This window comes from Dromiciops gliroides, chromosome 1 (assembly GCF_019393635.1).
Source record: "Dromiciops gliroides isolate mDroGli1 chromosome 1, mDroGli1.pri, whole genome shotgun sequence".
NCBI classification, from domain to species: Eukaryota; Metazoa; Chordata; class Mammalia; order Microbiotheria; family Microbiotheriidae; genus Dromiciops; species Dromiciops gliroides.
Genome location: NC_057861.1, coordinates 135,818,311 through 135,842,159, shown reverse-complemented (window position 1 = coordinate 135,842,159; position 23,849 = coordinate 135,818,311). Strand labels below are relative to the sequence as shown.

Sequence of the window (23,849 nt, the reverse complement as noted above, 5' to 3'; positions counted from 1 at the left end):
GCACGAGGCTTTTCAAATGATCATTACCTAAGTATCTTTTCTCACTAAAGTAAAAACCTACAATATCTCTCAGTTTTTTAGTGACTAAAATTTCAGAGTTAGAGAGACTGAAATCATGTGGTACAACCCTTACATTTCAGAGATAAGGAATAAATATCTGTAAAGTCTCTTTCTTCTCTAACATTCTTTAATTTGTTATTAGTGAAATTCAGGCTTGGTAAGATTAAATAATATTCTTTAAATTACATACCAAATAGTGACAGAGGTGTTGAATTTTTTTCATGATCCTCCTGCATCACTCTCATTTCTCTTTCCATTTTTTCCTCTACCTCTCTAACTTTTCCCTCTACTCTTCTTTATCTTCAAAGTCCTTTTTGAGCGCTTCCATGGCCTGAGACCAATTCATATTTTTCTTGGAAGCTTTGGATATAGGAGCTTTGACTTTGTTGTTATCTTCTTATGAGGGTATATTTTGATCTACCTTGCCACCAAAGAAACTTTTGATGGTCTGCTGCTTTCTCTGCCTGCTCATCTTTGTCACCCATTTCTTGGCTTTTAACTCCTTCTTAAGGTGTAGTACTGCTTCTGGGATGGGCTGTGCCAAGCTACAGGGGGTCCCAGGTGTTATGATTAGGCTTGTTCTCAATATACGTGGCCTGAAAGTAACCATGGCCTGCTTCCTCTTTAACCCAGAAGCAGAAATCTGATTGAAATCTTATTCTCTGTAGTCGAAAGCTTGCTATTTCTGTGCCCCTCCCCAACTGGGCCTCTGTCACTTAAGTCAGCCTCCTGGGCAACATGCTCCACCTCTGCTCCCACAGAGACCCCCAGTATTTCCCCCTGGGCAATCACTGAACCCCCTCACTGGTCTGTGAGCTGAGTTTCAGAAGAAGCCACTGACACTAAAGATTCTCAGGCTCTGGAGACACAGCCTACCTGAGGCTGGATCTGCACCTCATGCAGAGCTCCTCTCTCACACCAAACAGCAGACAATCCCTGACATCTATTTAAGCTGTCTTTGGCTGGAAAATAGTTTCATTCTGCCTTTTTGTTGGTTTTGTTGCTCTAGGAGTTGTCTTATGGCATTTTTTTGGAGGTATGTGGATGAATTTGTCAGGAGCACAAAGAGTCATAACCTTTCCTCCACCATCTTGGCTCTGCCTCCAGTGGTTAACATTGAGAAATTGAACATTGTTCAGGATAAATTATTTTATATGCAGGATTTGGCATTATTAGTTTTGGGTGAAATTTGGTTAGTTATTTATATGTTCACAAATCTTCATAAGATCCTACTCTGATGTGTCATTGTGGTGTGAAAGTGGATTACACCAGTGGAATACAAGCTGTGGCAGCTTCTATTATGCTAGAAAAAACTTTGAGTCCTCTCCTAGAAACAAACTGACTGTTTTCTGAAGTCCATCCTATCTAACTGAGGAGAAGTTTATTACCAGTATGCTTACGGATTGATGATTTATTCTTTGGCCATACCAACCCATGAAACAAAATGGTATTAAGCCCTTCAGTAACAGAAGAATTATGGAAAACAAGCCAGAGGGGACTAAGAATTATACAGTTTTTAAACAATCTATTCATTACAATTCAGCTGTTGATAGACTGAGATACTTGTCCATTGACTATTTTTTTCATATATTTTTTTTTTTGGTGGGGCAGTGAGGGTTAAATGACTTGCCCAAGGTCACACAGCTAGTAAGTGTCAAGTGTCTGAGGCCGGATTTGAATTCAGGTCCTCCTGAATCCAGGGCCAGTACTTTATCCACTCCACCACGTAACTGCCCCCTCATTGACTCTTTAATTCTGTTGGACAAGTAGAATTGTATTAATCAACATTCTCCCTATTAATGAAACCATAAACTAAAAAAGAGCTACTGCTAAATGGAAAGTCAGTTTATAGGTCCTCCTTTGAAGAAGCAACTAAAGGAATTGATCGTATTGTGTATTCACATGCAATTATGGAGCTTTTGGTAATCTTGTTGATAAATATATTTTTTTAATTCCCCATGAAAATTTTCAGCTTCTATATCAACAATGGCTACAGTGTATGAGAAGGTAGAGAAATTCCATGAAGAATTGGTAAGACCTTCAAAATTAACTTACTTTGATTCTTGATGACTTCAATATAAATGTGGTCATAGGGGAGGAAAAGCAAAAAAAAATGTGAAAAAAACATGGTTCTGGAGTAAGAAATTAGTTCAGAGACTCGTATACTATACAAAGTAGATAGACATCATTATAATCACATGATTGAAAGGTTCTAAGAATACAAGCTCCTACAATATTTACTATTTGTTAAATATAAAAAAAAGCATTTGATTTTGAAGAGCAACACCCTGCCTTATAGGGTTTCTACGAACAAAGTGTCTTCCATGGCAGATTAGGATATAGGACTCCAGAAAAATAAGATAAGAAGATTTTTGTTCAGTAGCCCTTTCATTATAAATGTGAAGTGAAGCATAAAATGTATGTTTGACAAAGATATTTGTTACTTCATGGAGGATGTCAATTCTCATTAAGTAATTGACAGAAATATTTCATATCTAAGTTTGCTAAAGTTCTATTCAGGTTGTTGACTTCTTTTTTATTTAACTTTTTAAATTGGTTGAGTCTTGAAAGGGACACATTGAGTTAATATACTATTATAATTTTGATGCATATTTGTAGACAATTTTTTTTCTTGGATTTTGCTTTCTAATCCATTCTGCTATCATCTCCTATAAGTAAATTCATTCCATTAATATTCATAGTTGTTATTTTTAATTTCATAATTTCCCTTCATTATATGCTCAAATTCTTTTCATTGCTTTATATCCTACCACTTATTACAAAGAATGAGAGGAAAGAAAAGAAATGACATCATCACCAGTAATCTATTCTTAAAGCAGTGTGATTAAACCTTTTGTCCCTTACTATTTTCAGATTTTGGCTAAAAAATCTAGATATTGGGGCAGCTAGGTGGCACAGTGGCTAGAGCACCAGCCTTGGATTCAGGAGTACCTGGGTTCCAATCCGGCCTCAGACACTTAACACTTACTCGCTGTGTGACTCTGGGCAAGTCACTTAACCCCAATTGCCTCACTAAAAAAAAAAAAATCTATATATTTTCTTTAAGAAGTATCTTTTTATAGAAATTGATATCTTTTATTTTTATATCACTTCCTATATCCTCCTCCAGAGGCATCACTTATAACAAGTAATTTTTTAAAGACAAAGAAAAAAATCAGTAAAAGCAAACAACACATTGAAAAAATCTGAGGGTATATACAATGTTCTACACCCATGTATCCAAAACCTCTGAAAATAGAATTTTTCATGGAAACAAGCATCATGTTATCTATCTATCCTCTGTTAAAAGTTCTTTATTCTTCTAATTTTTTTTTAAAAGAGCTCTAATTTCACTTCTCATCTCTTGCTTCATTGCTTTGATCTTTTCTTGAAGTCCTCATGGCCAAACCATTCCTTTTCCTGAGGTTCTACTTATATTTACTGTGGAACTACTGCCTTCTGGATCTACCTTTTGGACTTCTCTTAACCTATAGTATTTTTTTATCGTATGTTTCCTTTTATCTCCAGCTTCAGTTTCTAGCCCAGAACTTTATGCCAAGATCTTTTCCCCTCCTATACATATGCACACACATAGGATATATATAGTATATACACACATAAATACATATATATCATATATGTGTGTGTTAGGGCCCTGGCATCTAGGCTGCAGGTTGTCAAGGGTTGCTATCACACACACACACACAGAGGAAGTCAGTGTTAGAGCTAGCACATTGCCAATGTGAGCCTACTGGTATGTCTCTAAAGTAATGAAAATGATTTGTAAAGTATAACACTTATAGATAGAGTGGTTAGTACCAGGTCCTGTTTTCTGTTGCTTTTCATACCTTTTCTTGTTGGCCTTGGCCCCATCTCAATCTCATTTTCTTTGTGCAGTGATCAACTGGGATCTGACTCCATTCCCTACTTTCTTTAATCCTGACAGTCCCTCACCAGATGTCAACAATTGCAGTGGTCTCAGGCCTCCTGGAGGGTCTTTGGCATGAGCTGCCTGGGTTTTGCACCATCTCTCTCTTGTCAGTCACTACCATGAGTTCGTTCTGTCTTTTACTGTGACTCCCAAAAGCAATGGTAGCTTCAGGCCCTAAGTCATATACATTCTTCTCTGCCCCAAATCCTTGCTGTGACTGTCAGTCCAAAGCCAAGATTGTGATGGCTAGAAGCTCCTTAGTATAGCTCCCTGGTTGCTACTCAGAGTTCCCACAGGCTTCTAGTTATCTTCTTGTATAGTCCTCATCCTTCATTCTTGAAGAGGACCAATAACATCAGGAGTTTGATATCTTAACTTGCAAGTGAATTGGATTTAAGTGAAGCAGGGCTGTACAGAGTCAACCTCAATCTCTCCTCTAGTCACATAGGTCAAGATGACTAGAGATGGCCCTGGATGCAGTGGGAAGCCTTGGCCTTTTTATACTATGGTCTTTCCCAGGTTTCTGTTTGTCCGAGGTAGCAACTATTCAGTAATTGAGGGCTAAATAAGAATTAAGGTCAAAGATGGCTTACTTTGCCTTCATAAAAGAATCATTCTGGAAAGGGAAGATCCTTATGATTGCTAGCCTCAACAGAAACAATTGCTATTTACCTATAATGAATAGAAGGAGTTATGAGCATTTACCTTTCATCTTATTTGATCACTGTTTCATCTGGTGCCCTTTTAAATCTTTACTTTCTGTTTGTTAGCTAGACTCAGCTAGTTCTTTTTGCATTGTCATCTGAACAAGAATCTCACCTCTGCAATGACCAGAGGGACTTTGGACTTTTTATTGGCTATCTCCTATGCCTGGAATGTTTTATCCCCCTCACCTCACCTTTTAGAATCCCTTGCTTCTTCCAAAGCATAGCTTTGATATAACCTTCTATTGGAGGCCTTTCCTGATCCCTCTTTTTGTTGGTCCTATTTCTCACACCACCCCCAAATTATGTTTGGATTTCCTTTTATGTATTTAACTTTTTCATGAGATTTCTTCCCAATGGAATGTAAACTCCTTGAGGATAGAGGGTATTTCCTTTTTGTTTTGGTATCCCAACTCCTCACATAGTCAGTGCCATCACATAGTATGGTTTCAACAGATTATTTTCCAATGAAATTGAACAGCTTTGGGAAATTACAGAGTCAATGATCCCCATATTTTCCCCTATGATCAAGTACTATCTTTTAAAATAACAGTATCCTTTTGGTAATGGGTGACTATAATCCATAGACTACTATAGTTTCCAAAGAACTGAAGATGGAGAGGTTCCTAGTAGTCATGAGCAGATGATAATATATTATAAATTAAAATTGCCACAAAAATTAGAGTGAAGCTTATCATTAAATCAAATTTTAATTGGGAAAAAGTGTAAACAGATGGGCTAATCATGTTCCAAGAGTGAGAGTTAAGTGATGACAGTCTTTTGTATTCTGCTAATACCCATAAATTGTCAAGAGACTAAAGAAAGGCCCAAAGTAGGGCATTCAGGGTTAGACTTTCAGGTGGATTTGTGAGAGGACATGGAAGAGAGCCATACAGGTTTGCCAAGGATGGATTGTGATCTATATAGGTTGAAAGAATGCTCACTTCTATGAGATCATGGATCCAAAGGAGGAATAAAGCTTCAGTTGAATATTGGTTAGTTACAGATTTATAATTTTTATGAGCCCCAGAGAAATTATTTCTAATGGGTTTTGTTCTACATAACATTCCATTCAAGCCTTGGTGCTAAAGAGCAATTCTCATCTTTTCGTTGTTTTCAGGTATGTTATGGAAGGGCATTTATTTGTGAGTTTTCCATTTCATTTAGTAAAAGCAAAATGGTCATATTTACTAGTAAAATTATCATATGGAATTACTATATAAAGAATTCTATTATTTATACAACATTATATCACTCTATTGTATTATACTATTTATGATACTAGATTATTTATTCTGTATATTTATACCATGTTATTTATATTATTTATACTATATATTTTACATATGAAGGAAAGATTGAATTGCTTTATAATTCTAATTAATAAAAGATAATAACTTTACCCTTTAAACCCATTTTTACTCCTTCAAAATATGCAAGTTAATGTTTAAAATTGTTAAAATACTTATGAGAACTTAGTAGTAATATAGAATGTAATAATAATATCTTATATTTATATGGTGGTTTCCAGTTTAAAAAGTATTTTTGTAGATATTAACTCATGATCCATATAATAAATTTATGAGACATATAGCAGGTAGTGTAGAAGTTATTTGTCTGTAATGAAAAAGGTAATTGTGTTTCAAAGAAGACAAAGAGGGTCAATGACTTCATCTCAGTCACACAACTGGTTAGTGGCAGAGCTGAGACTAGAACCAAGATATTTTGTCTATTAATCCGGTTTTGGTGGGTTTTTACTACATTGTACTGTATCCCTAAATACTATGCCTCATATTTGTAATTTTATAATTTATAATTATATTATTATATGTTAGATATAATGTGTCATATATTTTTATACTACAAAATATAAACATAATGTTTTATATTGTATAATATATATTATATAGTTTCTATAATTATAATTTGTAATTTTAAAGTTTTTATAATTTTCAGGACTTTCCTATTAATATCTCATTTCACCCTCAGAAAAGCCCTCTAAACAACAGAGGGTAAGCACCATAGTATGATAGAATGATGACTCTCTATGGAGTCAGGGGACCTGAAATCTGACCCCTAACTATTGTCTTTGACCAAGGCATTGGCCTTCCTAGGCTTCATCATCTTCATTCATTCATCCTTCGTTTCTTCATCTGTAAAATGAAAGTTGTTGGACTCAGTGGAATAAGTTCTCTTTCAGTTTAAGGTCTATGATTCTATGACTTTTGTTTTCCATGTGAAGAAACAGTTTCAGGTACATGAAGAGACTTGTCAAAGGTCACATGATTACTAAGTAGTGGGACCAGGACTAGAATTTTGATCTTCACCTTACTCTTAATTTGTCCTTCTTTCATAGTGAGGGTATTTAATGGATACATTTTTAAGGGATCAGAATGTTTAAAATATTTCATCATAAAAATGGTAAGAGGGATGAAAAAAGGGAGGGAAGGAGTGGAAAGACAGAGGCACAACTTTATAAAAAAGATAATAGACTGGTTGTTTTGTGAATCTAATATGTGACCTTGACTTGAAGTTTTCTGTTCCATTAGCAGTGGCATAAGCAACTGTCCAGTGATTTGATTTCAGTTAACCTCAGAAGACCTGTGGAAATCAGCTGCCAGTTTCCATTACTTTAAATTCTAAGCATAAATGGACAGTATAAATGAAATTACCAAATTGTGCTCTGTATTTGTTGATTTACTGTTAAATTTTCAGTGACTCTACTTAATGGTTATTACGACAAACATTGATGAGCACAACCAAATGTCCACTTTGGTATAAGTTGCTCATTACATTTTAGTAACCCCAGGGACATTAATGACAATGGATTCATGCTACATACCTGAAAGTACATATTCCTACAGGTGATAAATTTTCAGGGATAAATGGATGGTTAATATTTCTTTTTCTGCCACTTTTGAGCAATTTTATTTTCATTCTTTTATTTCTGAAAATTAAGAAGATTCTAGGGTTGGACTTTAAATTGCAAAGAGGGACTTAATAGCATTAGGATTCAATCCTTCGGTTTTTCTATAGGAAATACTGGGTTTTGAGAGTGAGAAACAGTTTGGTTAGGTAACAAACACTGTAACTGGAGTAGGGGGAAACCTGAGTTCAAATCCTGTTCCTTTCTTTATTAGCTGTGTCAATATGGTGGGCAAGTTACTTTACCTCTCTGAGTCTCAGTTTCCCCATGTGTAATATGGAAATGATAAGACCCATAGTAACTACTTTTTAGGGATATTGTAAAGATTAAATTATATAGTGTATGTAAAGCATTTTGTAATACTTAAACCACCATATAAACATCAGTCATTTTTATCATAAACTCTGTTAGAACAAGTACTGTTTTGTATACCAATATCAACTAATACAATAAATGTCTAAATGAATGAATAAGTGAGGACGCTGTTTCCATTCTTCAAAGCACAAATTCTATATGAAAATCTCATAAATTTGCAATTTCTCTCCAATTACTTATACTGCTTTTTTTACTGAATTGTGGCAGTTTTACACCATTGATGCATTTTCATGAAATTGTGTCCCCAAAAAATGATCTTAGTAATCTGTAAGAACTGCTTAAGGTAGTAAGTTGTAAAAGTTATAGATCTAGGGGCAGCTAGGTTGCACAGTGGGTAGAGCACTGTCCCTGGATTCAGGAGGACCTGAGTTTAAATATGTCCTCAGACACTTAAAAATTACTAGCTGTGTGACCCTAGGCAAGTCATTTAACCCCAATCGCCTCACCAAAAAAAAAGTTATAGATCTACATTGTTAGAGGAGATTTCTTCAACATAGGTTTTAGGCTGAAACCAGGGATCTAGATATAATCCTGAAATGTTATTTTTTTCTTTAATGCAATATTTACTACAATTCAATTGCAGTGATGAAAGTTTTATATCTGGAAAATATCATTTTTCCATGTGCAGTTTGTAGTTATGATATTAATAATATATACGTTGTGAATATAATTTGAATGTTTTAGTCAGAATTTTTTTCATGCTTTTAATTATTATCATAAAACTCACGAATATACAGGTAGTCCAAACGCAGACCCATTAGATTAAGAGCTGGAAAGGATCTTAGAAATCATCTAATTTAACTTTCTCATTTTAGAGATTAAGAAAATGAGTTCCAAGAAGTGCTACCTAGGTTAGCAAATAGCAGAGCCAGGATTTTATTACAGATACTCTGGCTCTATACCCTCCTCAATGTTGTTGTTTGTCCTTTATTCTCCAAGAGGACAAAGCACAAGGAACCTAAAATAGCTTGGTTAGTGACTTAATAATGTTTGAAGTTGTTCTACATTTTTGGCTTTCAAATATTGTTCGGGGATATTGGGCTTCACAAAATCCTACTCTGCTGCCTCATCTCAGCATGGAAGTAACCCAAGGTTCTTAAAGACCGTGCCAATGGAACATAAGCTCTGGGAAATTCTACAATGCTGGAAAGGTTTCAAATATGGTCCCAGTAACAGACTGAGTCTGCTTTCTGAGGAATAGCCAAGGTAATTAGGTACAGAGAGGCTCATCAACAGTGGCCTGGCCAGTTGAGGATCATTTCTTTGGCTATGGCAATACATGGACCAAAAATAAAATGCATAAAAGTATTCCATCCTGTGAGGGCCTCTTCTACTTTTTTGGAGACAGTGTGAGATAAAGGGGCAGATGGTACTGAGAATCATATGATTTTTGGAGAGTCTACAAACTTTAATTTGGCTATTGATTCTCCAAATATGCTTTTGTCCAATAACTATTGGAAGATCTTACATCAATCTTTACAGCCTTACTACAAACAAAACCAGTACACAAAAGAAATTTGCAATCACACTGAAACATGGGTCATAACTTTTCTCTGAAAAAGCACATAAAAGAGTTGATTTTTATAATATATCCAAAGACAACAAGAAGCTTCATTTCATGGGATATTTCTTAATCTCTAATTCCAGTCCTCATTATAAGCATTTGTAAAAGAACTACCATAGAAATAATTACAGTTTAAACACTAATATCTATTAGATAAGATGAATTGACCAATAAATAAGCTAAGATCATTGTTATTCAGTCATTTTCCAGTCATGTCTGACCCTTCATGACCTCATAGCAAAGATACTAGAGTGATTTGCCATTTCCTTCTACAACTCATTTTACAGATTAGGAAACTGAGACAAACAGGGTTAAGTGACTTGCCCAGGGCCACATAGCTAGTAAGTGGCTGAGGTTGGATTTTAATTCATAAAGAGGAATCTTTCTGACTCCAGGCCTGGTACACTATACACTGTGCCACCTAGCTGCCCGAATAGCAAATATTAGGCAGCTACTATATGCTACTATTTTATCCCTGGAGATACAAAAGCAAAAAAGAAATATGGAAATTAAAATCTACCAAATTATACAATGTCTACAGATATAAGTATATAGGAAATATAAGCCAAAAAAAGGTACAGGGTAATTTTGGGAGACATGTACATTAGCAGGTATGATCAAGAAAGACCATGTAAAAGATAATGTTTAAATTAATCTCAAAGAAAATGAAAAATACTTTCCCTGTCTCTTTTTCCTTTCCTCTTTTCTTTCTTTTTCTTCTTTGATCTCTTTGAGGTATAGACCTAGTAGTGATATCACTGGACCACTTGCTATACACAGTTTAGTGATTTGGGGGTATGGAAATTTATTTTGATTTGGTGACACTGCCTCTGGGATGAGATTAAAAAGCCTTAGGCCCTCAGGGGTTTTTTCTGTGTAAGAGGAGCTAGGGCCCTTCCCCCTCTGCTTCAGCTGTGGCGGGGCATCTGAGCCAGGCTAAGCTGCGAAGACCGAAAACTTCGAGCCACAGGTGTGCCACGGTGCTGCCTGTGCTCACAGTGGGGAGCTGCACGAAAACCCTCAGAGACACTGGGGTTTGCTTCATCCACCCTCCAGCTCAGCCTGGGGAGCACAGGCTCAGCTGGCCCTGGGGGCAGCCAGCCCCAGAGTTCCCCTGAGAGAGTTAATAAAAAGGGACAGTAGAAACGCTGAGGGAGGCAGACGTATGGAGGTTCGGAGAGGCAGGAAGATTAAGAGAACAGGAGAGGATACAGGAGGTTGGAGAAAGTGAGGAAGGGCTATAATACAGAGATGCTAGAGATGCCAGGGGGGTGGCAACAGAGGTGAGGACGCTAAGGGGCTTTTCAGGGGGGGTCGACAAAGCGAAAGGGGCTTGGAGTTAGAAGAAAGGAGCAGAGCAGTGAAAGGAGAGTTGGAGGGAAGGAGTGAAAGTTGGAGAAAGCTGGAGCATACCCTAAGGCAAGAGAGTCCCTTATTTTATTAAAAGCAAACAGGTTGTATAATTTGCATTTCTTAACCCTTATCATTTACATTAATTTTTATAAATAAATTCTGCTTTGATTATTTAATTAAGAGGCTTCTTAATCTTTTGCTTATCAACTTGGGACCAGAGCAGTGGGGGAAATTTTATAAACGGCCCATAGGAAATTAATAGCAGTCAGATAGCCAGCCAGTCAAAAGTCCCCAGATTAGTCCTCCAATAAAATTAGGCCCTGCAATTAGTTTAGTCCCCCAAATTAGACAAGTTAGTTTAAAATATTCTTACATTTGAATGGTGACTGCAGCAGGACTTACGGCCCAATTATAATTTTTCATGTAAGTCCAATTATATAATTTTTTTCAGATTAAGTTAAATTAATATTTTTTTTACAGGGGGCATAGTTCCATATTGCTTTCCAGAACTTCCTAACCAATTTACAACACCAATCATGCATTAATGTAACTATTTTCCTGTAGTCCCTCTCACAATTGTCTTTTTTCTTTTTTTATAATTGTCGTAAATCTGATGATGGTGAAGTAGAACCTCAGAGTTGTTTTCATTTGTGTGTCTCTAATTTTTAGTGATTGAGAACATTTTCACAAAGCTGTTGCTAATTTGTATTTCCTTTGAAAACAAGCTATTAATTTTTTGTAACAATACTAATTTGGATGTAAGACTTTTAGTGGAGAAACATTACAAAAAGATTTTTTCCAATTACCTGTTTGCCTTCTGATTTGAGGTGCACTGGTTTCATTTTTGCAAGGATGTTTAAAGTTTATATAGTCAGAATCATTCATTTTATTTTCTCTTATCCTCGAATTCCTCATTTGTTCATTTACTCCTTCCCTATCCTTAGAGATGAGAGGTAATTTCATCCTTGATCAACCAACTTGAAAATTATGTTAATTTTTAGGTCTAAAGTTATGTATTCATTGAGAGCTTCTCTTGATATACCATATGAGATATTAGTCTCCATCTAATTTTTGCCAGACTTCATTCAGTCTCCCCAGAATTGGGAATGAATGAATTTTTGTTGAATAGTCATTACCCTAGTTAGCTATGTATGGTCTTAGGCCTATTGAACGCTATGTTATTCTTTGCTTCCATAAATTTTAGAGTTAATCTGTTCTACTGACTAACTTCTATTTTTCTTAACCAGTACCAAATAAAGTTTCTGGTCTATTTTGAGGGTGATACTGCTAGGTTCCCTTCTTTCACTTTTTTTCATTATTTCCCTTAAGATTCTTTAGCCTTTATGATACCAGAAGAACATTTTTCAGCTTTATAAAATAATCCTTTGGTAGTTTGATTGGTATCGCTCTGAATAAGTAAATCAATTTAGGTAGTTATTTGTTTTCTGTATCTTTTTGGATTAGCCTATCCTGAATAATTTGTATTTCCCCAGTGATTTAGGTATGCCTTTACTTTTGAAAAGAGTGTTTTATAATTATATGTCTATGATTCCTCTGTGTATTTTAGTATCTATACTCCCAAATACCCTAATTTTCCTGTCACTTCCTGCTATGTTGCATTGCCAATATATAGAAGAGCTGATATTCAGCCCACCCACCCCCTTTTAAATCAGTCTAGCTAAGTAGATTTATTTTATTTCCTATAACTTTGTGCAGTTATTGTTTCAATTAATTTTTACTCTTTTGAGTTCTCTAGATAGGTCATCATATCATCTGCAAAAAAGTGATAGTTTTAGTTTTCTCTTTGTTTTTCTACTTCCTTTTCCTTGCCTTTCTCTATAACCAGTATTTTTAGCACTATGTTAAATATGGGGTGGGCCAAAAGTCACAATGCTTTAATAACTTTTTGAAAATTATTTTTTCTTTATTTTTTGCCATTTATGATATTTGATTTTTCACACATAATGTAAATTTATTTCCTACATATACTGTATATAATACTGTGGTATTTTAAATTAAAAATAAAGGAGTTATTAAATATTGACTTCCCATCATGACTTTTGGCCCACCCTGTAGCAATGGTACTAATGAACATCCTTGTCTTAACCTTGACTTTTCTTTTAGAAAGACCTCTAGCCTTAGGTCTTAAGATAGATACTACTTCGGGACAGCTAGGTGGCGCAGTGGATAGAGCACCTGCCCTGGAGTCAGGAGTACCTGAGTTTAAATCCAGCCTTAGACACTTAACACTTACTAGCTGTGTGACCCTGGGCAAGTCATTTAACCCCAATTGCCTCACTAAAAAAAAGAAAAAAAAAGATAGATACTACTTACCTTTTTAAGAAAAAGATAATTTATTCCTAAGCTTTTTAGTATGCCTTTTTAAAAAAAACAAAAATACATGTCCTTTTCTTAACTATTATTGATATAATCATGTGAGTTTTTAAAATCATTTTTATTACCAATGTGGACTACTAATTATGTTCATAGATTCCTTATTTTGAATGTTGCATGCATTCCTGGGAAAAATCTAACTTTATCATAGCATATAATCTTATTACTTCATTACTACAGCCTCTTTGGTATTAATATTTTATTAAATATTTTATGTTGATATTCATTAGGGATATTTTTGTCCATAGTTTTCCATCTCTGCTTCATCTATTCCTAATATTAGAATTTATCCTTCTTAAATACTGGATAAAATTCACTTGTAAATTATCTTGTACTGGTTTCTTTCTTTTTTTCTTTCTTCCTTCCTTCCTTCCTCCCTCCCTCCCTCCCTCTCTTTCTATTTCTTTCTTTCTTTCTTTCTTTCTTTCTTTCTTTCTTTCTTTCTTTCTTTCTTTCTTTCTTTCTTTCTTTCTTTCTTTCTTTCTTTCTTTCTTTCTTTCTTTCTTTCTTTCTTTCTTTCTTTCTTTCTTTCTTTCTTTCTTTCTTTCTTTCTTTCTCGGCGAGGCAGTGAGGGTTAAGTGACTTGCCCAGGGTCACACAGCTAGTAAGTGTCAAGTGTCTGAGGCCAAATTTGAACTCAGGTCCTCCTCAATCCAGGGCTGGTGCTTTATCCACTGCACCACCTAGCTGCCCCCTACTGGTTTCTTTCTATACCTTTAGGAGCTCATTTATGACTTGTTCAATTTCTTTCTATTTTGATATGTGGTTATTTATATATACAAGTTATTCTGTTTACCTGGATATGTAATATTTTTGTAAATATCCATCCATGTCATCTAAGTTATTGGTGCCAAACTCAAATAGAAATGGATCTGTGCAAAGCTATATTTTGACTTAGAAAACCACAAATTAACATTATCTATGTTGTATTATTTAATTTATTTGGTTAAACATTTCCCAGTTACATTTTAATCTAGTTGGGAGGTAGAGGAGTTTCTCAAGATACCATGAAGCCTCAAATTTGATGTCAGATCTAAATTATCAATTTTATTGGCATGTTATTGGACCAAAAAATCTTGTATTCTTTTAATTCTCCTTTTATTTTTTGATAAAAAGATTAAATAAGATTGTAACTAACTATTTTATTAGTTTCTATAAAAATGCTTCTAGGGTTATCAAATCCATTTTAATTTTTTTTTTATTTTTAGTAATCATTTAAATTTTTAATATTTCTGCTTTAGTGTTTTGCTGGAGGTTTTTTTGGTTGCTTGCTTTTCTATGTTTCCTGTTTTGTTTTGTTTATTATATGCCCAGTTTACTGATCTGCTTCTTTCTTGTCGATGAAAGCATTTAAACATATAAATTTAGAAGCCTTCTAAGTAGTATTTTTGTTGTATCACATAACTTTTGATATAGTGTCTATTTTTGTCATTTTATTCTATTAAATATTCCAAAGGCATGGAAAAAAATCAGACCTTATTAATATAAACAACTATTGACCCTTACACTTTGTTTTCTACCTTTTTAACATATGATCTTCATTATTCATAAATTTTGTATTTGCAAGTTCATCTATTTCCTAATATGTATTTGTAATCTTGAAACCAGTATTTGTAGTGTTTTCATGATAGTTTATGGACTGGCACAAAGTGGCAAAACATTTGAGACACCTGACACACATCTTCAGCTGAGGTCAAACAAGGCAATACTGCCTTCTTGTTTCACCTCCCATACTGTAAATAATTATCCTTTTTGCAATTTATGTACTGACTTGTTTTTCATATTATTTGGTCTTTTTATTGGTGATTTCACTGCTTAAAATGGCATCCAAATGTAGTAAAATGGTACTGTCTAGCGTTCCTAAGGGTAAGAAATCTGAAATGTGCCTTAGGGGAAAAGCATGTGTTTTAATTATGCTTCACTCAGGCATGAGATGCAATGCTGGTGTCCATGGATTCAAGGTTAATGAACTGGTCAGGAAGTGTCATGACATTGAACAAAAGTTCAAACAAAATATTGTCTCTTTTTACTTATTTCAAAAATTTTTGGACATATTCTTATGAGATACCTTGTTGGAAGATATCCTTCAAGGTACCATTATACTCTACTAATCAAATGTTTTGGTTTTTTTTCATAGTTAAGACACAATAAGCGGAGTGGGATCTTGTGTTCTCTATATCCTTGATTCCATTGTATGAATTGGTGATTTGATTTCTTGTAGAATATTGTTTATGAAAAGCCTACCATCATGATCTTTTTACACCTTTGTCTGGGTACCTTTCCGTATGTGAATCAGTAAATCTCATAAAAAATTTGTAGAAATGAGAAAATAGACACAAAGTTCAGTAGTTGTTGGTAGCAAAATGTTTTTAAACAATAGTGCAACGAATCCTTTCACCTATTAGGTAAAAATTACTAGAATGAATTGAATTTGGATTTAACATTTGCTATTCATGTAATCAAAAGGCTTTGGTATTGGGGCGGCTAGGTGGCGCAGTGGATAAAGCACCGGCCCTGGATTCAGGAGTACCTGAGTTCAAATCCGGCCTCAGACACTTGACACTTACTAGCTGTGTGACCCTGGGCAAGTCACTTAACCCCCATTGCCCCGCAAAAAAAAAAAAAAAAAAAGGCTTTGGTATTGAAAAATAGGATAAACATATCTTGTTATTTTATATATTTACTGGGCAAGTGTTGTATCTTCTGCAGAATTTCAGTGAATCCTTTTAAAGTGACTATCTTCTGTATATGGAATAGAACCTACAAATCTCATTTTATCTAAAGATGTGTTTTGAGTCTCGAAATGAGAAGGGACTGAAATGGTTATGGGCACAAGTAGGCCATAGCATACTATCAATATAGCATTGTGCGAAAATGCTCTATAATACCCTGAGAGTGTTCCATTGAAGATGGAATTGTCCTATAGGAAAAACAATGAATAACAAATGGAAAGACTGAGTGCTGCAGTGGTACTCATGATAAAAGAACCAGTAAACATCTCAGGCATATTGAGGAAAACCCTTATGGAGGACTTATGAAAGAACATGGACAAAAATCACACAGGACGAAATGGCATGAAAGGGTTGCAGTTTCCCATTGGAGGAAGAACCTACATCAATGAGATCATGGATCCATTTCTATGTCATTTTAATGTATTTTGGAACTTATCATCTGTATAACACTAGCACTATTAATGTTAGTGAAAAGTAGGGTATGGTTATGAAGCTACCAGTATATTAGACTCAGCAAATATATAGTCTACAAAATTAATTATATATATTCTAAGAAGGTGGTTAATTGTTTTTTCTTTTTCTTTTTCTTTTTTTTTTTTTTTTTTTGGTGAGGCAATTGGGGTTAAGTGACTTGCCCAGGGTCACACAGCTAGTAAGTGTTAAGTGTCTGAGGCCGGATTTGAACTCAGGTCCTCCTGAATCCAAGGCTGGTGATCTATCCACTGCACCACCTAGCTGCCCCGGTTAATTTTTTAGTAGTTAATTTTCACAGTGTCAAGATAATTAACTTGTTTCACATCACTTCTGCTAGTACTGAATGAAGCATACATTTAGAATATATAAATGTCTATATGGGACATAGTCCTTATGCCAATATCAGTACAACATGTTTGCTATCAATTATTTTGAATATTTAAAAAATAATAATTATGAAGAATGGCTTATATTTATGTAATATGGTAGGATTCATCAAGCATTTTATTCACTTCTATTCCATGAGGTAAGTAATAAAAATAATATTATCCTCATTTTACAGAGGAGGAAACTGAGCCTCAAAGAATTAAAATGACTTGTACAAGTTATAAGTGAGCCTAAGTGCTAACTCAGGACTTCTGTCTCCCTAAAACAAAGTTTTTTTGTTTTTGTTTTTTTTCCATTCTACTTCTTGCTCCTCCACCCCCAAATTCCCTTCCTTATTCTGGCATTTAAGGCCCTTCATAATTGAATCCCATTTATCCTGACCAACCTTATCTTCTACTATCCATCCAGTGTTTAAATTAGGTTTATCTTTCCCCAGCCTCCTCTGTATTCCATGTTCAGGCCCACTTCTGTGTCTTTGTTTATGCTACTTCCTCTCCTGAAATATCTTCTGTTGATCCACATACTGTCAAGTGCCAACTCAGGTCCCACTTCCCATCATCCAGTATTTCTTTTATTTTTCATCTTGTTTTTTAATCTATTCTTAAAATGCATTGGCTCTTAGGGAATAACTGAAGCAGGGGTTAGGACGAGATTTTGAAAAATTTCTCAGAAGATCATGATAAACTGTTATCTTAGCTCTTCTTTTAAATGACAGGTTTATAGCATAACTTTATTTTTAAAAAATTTGAGGTCAATTCGTACAGTAAAAGTTATTGCCTTTATTCAAATACTTATAACAACAAGTGTAAGTAATTGAGATCTGCGATGCAGTAGAATGTTAAACTTAGTCTGTCTTTGCTTCTCATAGTAGAGACCCCAGCATATATTAGTGCTTAATAAATGCTGTTTAACTTACTGATTTGCCTGTGTGATCTTGGGTAAGTCACTTAAATTCCCTGGACCTCAGTTTCCCCATGTGTAAAATGATACAACTGGCCTGATAGCGTCTGAGGTCACTTCTAGCTCCAGAATTATGATTTTTTGATATTGTATTATATTAATATCCTTGTTTTTTCATTAGTGTAGATAGTTAGAAAGTATACTTAAAGATCTTGATTGTAATACACATGGAAATAGACACAAATTTGGAAATAAACAGATATGGTTATATGAGAGAAAGGTGAGTAAATTGTATAGAATTTATCCCTACAAGTGTGTATATTGAGTAAATGTTTGGAATTAACTTCCCTTGACAGATTTCCTAGTTTAGCTATCTTTTAAAGAAAGTAAGGGACAAAATGGGGCCCATTGGAGCAGAGAGGTTATTTCAAGCATAAATACAGAGCCTGTAAAAACACTTAGGAAGATTTGAGATAGAGGAGCAGAGGTTTGTTAATTAAAGTGCCAGTTACAAGCAAATGAAAATAAGGCTCCTTTGGATTTCATTATTTAACATAATTATCTGCTATTCCTAACATAACTATTTAAAAAGACCAAATTCAACAATTCTAAGAGCCTAAAATGATCATTTTCCCAAATGCCTTTATGTTCACAAAATTCACTTTTACTTTATTGTCTTTCTGCCTCACTTCTCTTTGTTCCTGTTCTCCTAGCATGTTATGGTTGGTTCTGTTTTAGGAACAAAAGACAGATTTTTTCAGTTGGTTTTTGTCCTATCCCTTTTTAAAAAAAAAAAAAAGTCTTGTCTTATATGGCACTACTGGAGTTTCATCCTCCAGAATGGAAGACTTTGCCATTATTTTTAAATTATCATCTTCGTTCTCCTATAACAAATGATTGGACTGTTACTAAATAGAGAAGCTTCCCTGTTTTACATTTAGCTATAAAAATTAAAGACAAGTATTTGGAAATTATTCAGTATCTGACCTTCCTTAATAGTTCAGCTTTGTCCCTTCTCTATGACAAAAAGAAAAAAGGTGTCATGTGATAAATAAGTAGAGAAAGCATTTTAAAATCTCACTGGAAACAAAGTATGTTTTTATTTCACTTAAATTGAATCTTTTCTGTTTGTGATACTAAAAATTGGTGTGCTGTCATAAATAACCTGGAATAAAATAATAGTTCTTTGTGCATCTTGCTTCCATTTTAAAGATTTCTTAGGGTTTTTTTTTCTTCCTTCCTACACAGCAAACATTGTTTTAACACCTTTTCTTTTTCTATCTTAATAATAATGGTGCATTGTATTTATGTAGTTCTTCTCATAAAGAGATCTCAAGTACTTTTACTGCTTCTTTTTGTTACAGATTAGTTATGCCACTGCTGTTGTTTTGTTTTGTGTTAATATAGAAGGTGGAGGCAAAAAACTAAGGAGTACTGTCCAGAGGAGTACAGAAACTGGCCTGGCAGTAGAAATGAGAAACTGGATGACTCGACAGGCAAGCCGTGAATCTACGGATGGAAGCATGAACAGCTATAGTTCTGAAGGAAAGTGAGTGAACTGTGTGAGCAAGGATAGGATCATCTTGTCTGTTTCAAAATTGCGGGAACAATTTTCTGTCTCAGACTTTGTACTTGTTGCAGGAGAATTTATTAACTTGCTCTGAAGCTCAGTTTTCCAATTATTTTCATATGCTAATAACATGAAAAGGGTTTTTATTGTTTCTGCTACTAATATAGCATGCCAGGCTTTTCACATCAGAGCATATTGGAGCGGGGGGCAGAGTGGCCAACTTTACTTTTGCTTTTTTCTTTCCTTTACTTTTTTTTTTTTGGTGCGGTGTGGCAATGAGGGTTAAGTTACTTGCCCAAGGTCACACAGCTAGTAAGTGGCAGGTTCTGGTCTGATTTGAACTCAGGTATTCCTGAATCCAGGGTCCGTGCTTTATCCACTGTGCCACTAGCTGCCCCCCCAACTTTTCAACACATCATGCTGTGTTTGTGTGTCTGTATGTGTAGCACATGTAAACTCTGAGGGTCTTTTAACCACCCCCCATTTGCTCTAACAAGACTAATCTCTAGAGCAATACAGCTATATCCCCTCAGAACTCTGAAGTTAGTCCTTTGAAGTGGGGTTTAGGTGTGTGTTTGCTTCCCACCTTGAACTGCAGTTCATATCATTTAGTTAGCCAGATGTAATTAATTTTTAGAAGAGAGCATTTATTAAACTTTTATAATAAGAATAGTTGGTACTATTTCCTGCTCCCCCCCAAAAATTATGGCATACTCTGTCACCCTGGCTTTTGTAAAATTATCAAATGTTATTGGAATTCTTAAATTTGTTCTATGCCCTGATTTATGATCAATTAAATATATTATCCCAGAAGAGAATGGTGAAACATTCCTGTTAATATTTCTTTTAAACAAATCTGCCATTAATGAACCTAATTATTGAAAAAGATGAATAATAACAGGCAACATTTACATAGAATTTTAAGGAGATAAAAATGTTTTCTCTGCATTATCTCACTTCAATTTCACACTAACCTTGTGAATTAAGTGATATTATTACTCCCACTCTGCAGATGAGAAAACTGAAATTAGGTAAATGAAATGACTTACCAGCAGCTAGTGAGTGTTGGTGGTCAGATTCCAGCCCAAATCTACCCTTATTCCTAGCCCTCTCTCTTTCTGTCGTATCATACTCACTTACATATTGAACACCTTTAAGGCTTCTTTTTTGCAGTATTATTACTAGCAAGTTAATAGTCAAAGAATTTGTCAGTGAATGTTGGTTAACAAAAAAATATGGGTCTAGGATATTGATAAAGAAAAGAGAAATCAGGTGATCTTCTTGTAGCATCACAATCAACAGAAGAAGCAAAGATATAGTTAACCAATATACTGGTAAAGATATACCACACAATAATACAATTTGGGAAATGGTGTATAGTTTAGGTTAGATATATTACTAGTTCACCGAAAGATCACAGCTTATGAGGAAAGTTTGTGTTGACCAGATAAATGGACTCAGCACAAACATACATAGATAGATCTTGGAATATGTACCAAAGGATAGGGTTAACTGGATAAAGTCTTGTAAGATAGTAATGGATTAGAAAGTCTAAAGAAATGAATCTTTAGGTGAGCCTTAAAGCCTGGGAAGGAAAAGATACAGCTAAAGGAAAAGAATAGTCTGCAGTGGGCACTGGTTGTGGTCTAAATAAAGGGTTGCTAGAGAATCAGAGATGTATAGAAAATCATATAGAAATTGTCATTTATTGGGTAAAATAAAAATTCCTAATTTTAAAAAATCAGCTTCTCAAAGACAAAATGAGAAAGTTATGGCCAGATAATAGTTCATCCAAAAAAAATCGAAGGTTTTATAGATTGCATGCTCAGAATAATTTAGCATTGTGTTATAGTAGCCCAGAAATGGAATGCCCTCTTGGGCTCCATAAAGAGAAACACAGTGCTCCAGATGAAGGAGATAATTGTCCCACTGCCCTCTACTCTGGTCAGATTACATGTGGAATACTGTGTTCAGTTCTGAAAGAAGCTGGTAAGCTGGAGAGTGTCCAGAAAAGAAAAACAATGATGGTGAAGGACCTCAAGTCCATTCCACATGAGAATCAGTTTGAATAAACTGGATATATTAACCATAAGACATAATAGTCGTGTCCATGTCTTTGAAGAGCTCTCACATAAAAAAGGGTTTAGACTCGTTCTGTTTGCCCTCAGTGGGCAGTAGATGGAAGTTGCAGAAAGGCAAATTTAGATTTGATATAAGAAAAGACTTCCTGAACAATTAGAGTTATCCCAAAATTGAATGGGTTACCTTGTGAAAGCAATGGATTTCTCCCTTCATGAGACATCTTCAAGCAGAGGCTAAACAAGCATGTTTGATGGATATTTTGCAGTAATGATTCATTTTCAGATATGAATTGCATTAGGAAGCGATACAGGTCCTGTCTCATTTCAATACTGTGTGATTCATTACTGCTTTCTATGTTTATAGCATTATAAAAGACACTGGGGGTGTACAAACCAATTCAAAAAAGATTCCCTGCCATTGAGGAGCTTATAATGTACCTGGGAAGATAAGACAACCACATTAAAAAAAAATAACTCGTGATTGCACCAGATTGTCTGTGACATGCCAAATGAGTCATTATAGACAGTGATTGTTTTAGGAGTTTCAAGGAGAAACATGTTAAAATATATTTGTCTGACTTTGAGTGAAGTAACAGGGATTTAAGCTTGTTTATATTTTTTCCTCTTAGTTTGATCTTCCCTGGTGTTCGATTGGCCTCAGATAGCCAGTTCAGTGATTTTCTGGATGGCCTTGGTCCAGCTCAGTTAGTTGGGCGTCAGACATTGGCTACACCAGCTATGGGTGAGTATCCTTGTTATGTGATTATATAGGTAAATTATAATGTTATTCTAAGTCACATTCTCTCCATTTCAAAAAATCGTTAGGGCCTTTTTTCAATTTCATATTTATTTGAAATGCTTTAGACTTGAACAAAAATAGGAGTACATTTCAAAGTAATTATACTTGTTTATTGTATCATTTTAGACAAGGAATCCAGGACATAAAAATGGGAATGAATGTCTGGAAGTATATTGGCAAATGGCAAATTAAACAGTGTTCACTTGAGAGATCTGCATGTGAAACTCCCTGATTACTTTTGGATGCTAATGCCCTTTTTTATTACCTCTAGGTGACATTCAGGTTGGAATGATGGACAAAAAGGGACAATTGGAGGTAGAAATAATTCGGGCCCGTGGCCTTGTTGTAAAACCAGGTTCAAAAACACTGCCAGGTAGGAACTGAAGAGCATTTTCTAGCCCCTTTGGAGATTTTTCTATCTTATTAGAGCACTGTCCACATATGCCTTGTCTATTCCTTCCTTTTTAAGAGGGTTTGTTTTCATTGAATAACTGAAAAAATATTTGATGTTTTGAGACCTCTGTTCAGTTACTAACTCTGTACATTTAAACTAAATAGAAGCAAAAATGAGAGCTGCTGAAATTCTGTGATGCATTTTGAAATTCAATTTTAAAAAGAGTACATTATCTACTATGTGAAAGGACAGTGGAAACAAGTAAAACTCCCTCAAGGAGTTTACAATCTAATAGGAAAATGGCACATATTCAAATATATTGGAGAGGGAAGAAACTAAAAATAAAAAGAACAATAAGAAGGTCATTATCAAAGTTGAAGTAAGAGTTAATAAGAACTTTAACTAAGGTGTTGGTAGTGGTCATGTAAAGGAGAATATGGATGTGAAAAAGACATAGTAGAACCATGGAATTTGTAAATTAGCTATGGGAGATAAGGAGCAGATTGGAGCATGTAATACTGGGAGTACAGGATGGAATGAGACATTGTATGCATGTTATTTGCCCTAACAAGGAAAATATACATTTCTACATGTGAGACAGAAGTGAAGCTACAGAAGGCATGTGAGTTATCTGAGATAAGGAGGGAAGAACAAGGGATTTCTCAGCAAATGGCCTTGATATTTTCAGCCAAATATGAGGCAAGATTTTCATTTCTATCTATACCCTGCCAACTTTTTGAAATGTGCAATTGGATGTCTGGGGGATATATTAAGGCTGAAGGTATAGATTACTTAATTTTTATATTGTCACACTGTATATGAAAAGGCCAGTTTCTCATTAATTAGTGCTCTGAAGAAAATCCCTCATTAAGTTCAATAAGAGCTTGATTTTATAATGAAGGAAACATATGGGCCTTAGAAATACATTAAGAATGTGACTGATATGAAAGCTACTCTAAGTGTCCCTCTCTGTAATTTAGAAAAATCAAACACAGAAAGATTCTTTCGTAAAAGTATTTACTGATAGGACATTTAGTATTTCAATATCACTTAATGTCTTAATGTCTTTACTATTATGCATAAAATACACAATCAGCCTGAAAAGATAATGATGTCTCTAGTGAAAGACAGTTAAATTATTAATGATAATAGCTCATAGTAAGATATTCCACTGACTTAGTGATCTTTAACCTTTTTACTTAGAA

At 34.8% G+C, this 23,849-nt stretch overlaps 1 protein-coding gene across 48 annotated transcripts in view; it reads left to right on the top strand.

Moving 5' to 3' along the window:
• RIMS2 (regulating synaptic membrane exocytosis 2) overlaps positions 1–23,849 on the top strand; it is an 821,964-nt gene that overhangs the window by 795,032 nt on the left and 3,083 nt on the right. For all 48 annotated transcript variants that reach the window (XM_043983649.1, XM_043983450.1, XM_043983385.1 and 45 more), the window contains 3 exons: positions 19,208–19,349; positions 22,081–22,193; positions 22,522–22,623. In XM_043983649.1, the coding sequence (XP_043839584.1) occupies positions 19,208–19,349; positions 22,081–22,193; positions 22,522–22,623 (357 nt within the window). The remainder of the gene's footprint in view (positions 1–19,207; positions 19,350–22,080; positions 22,194–22,521; positions 22,624–23,849) is intronic.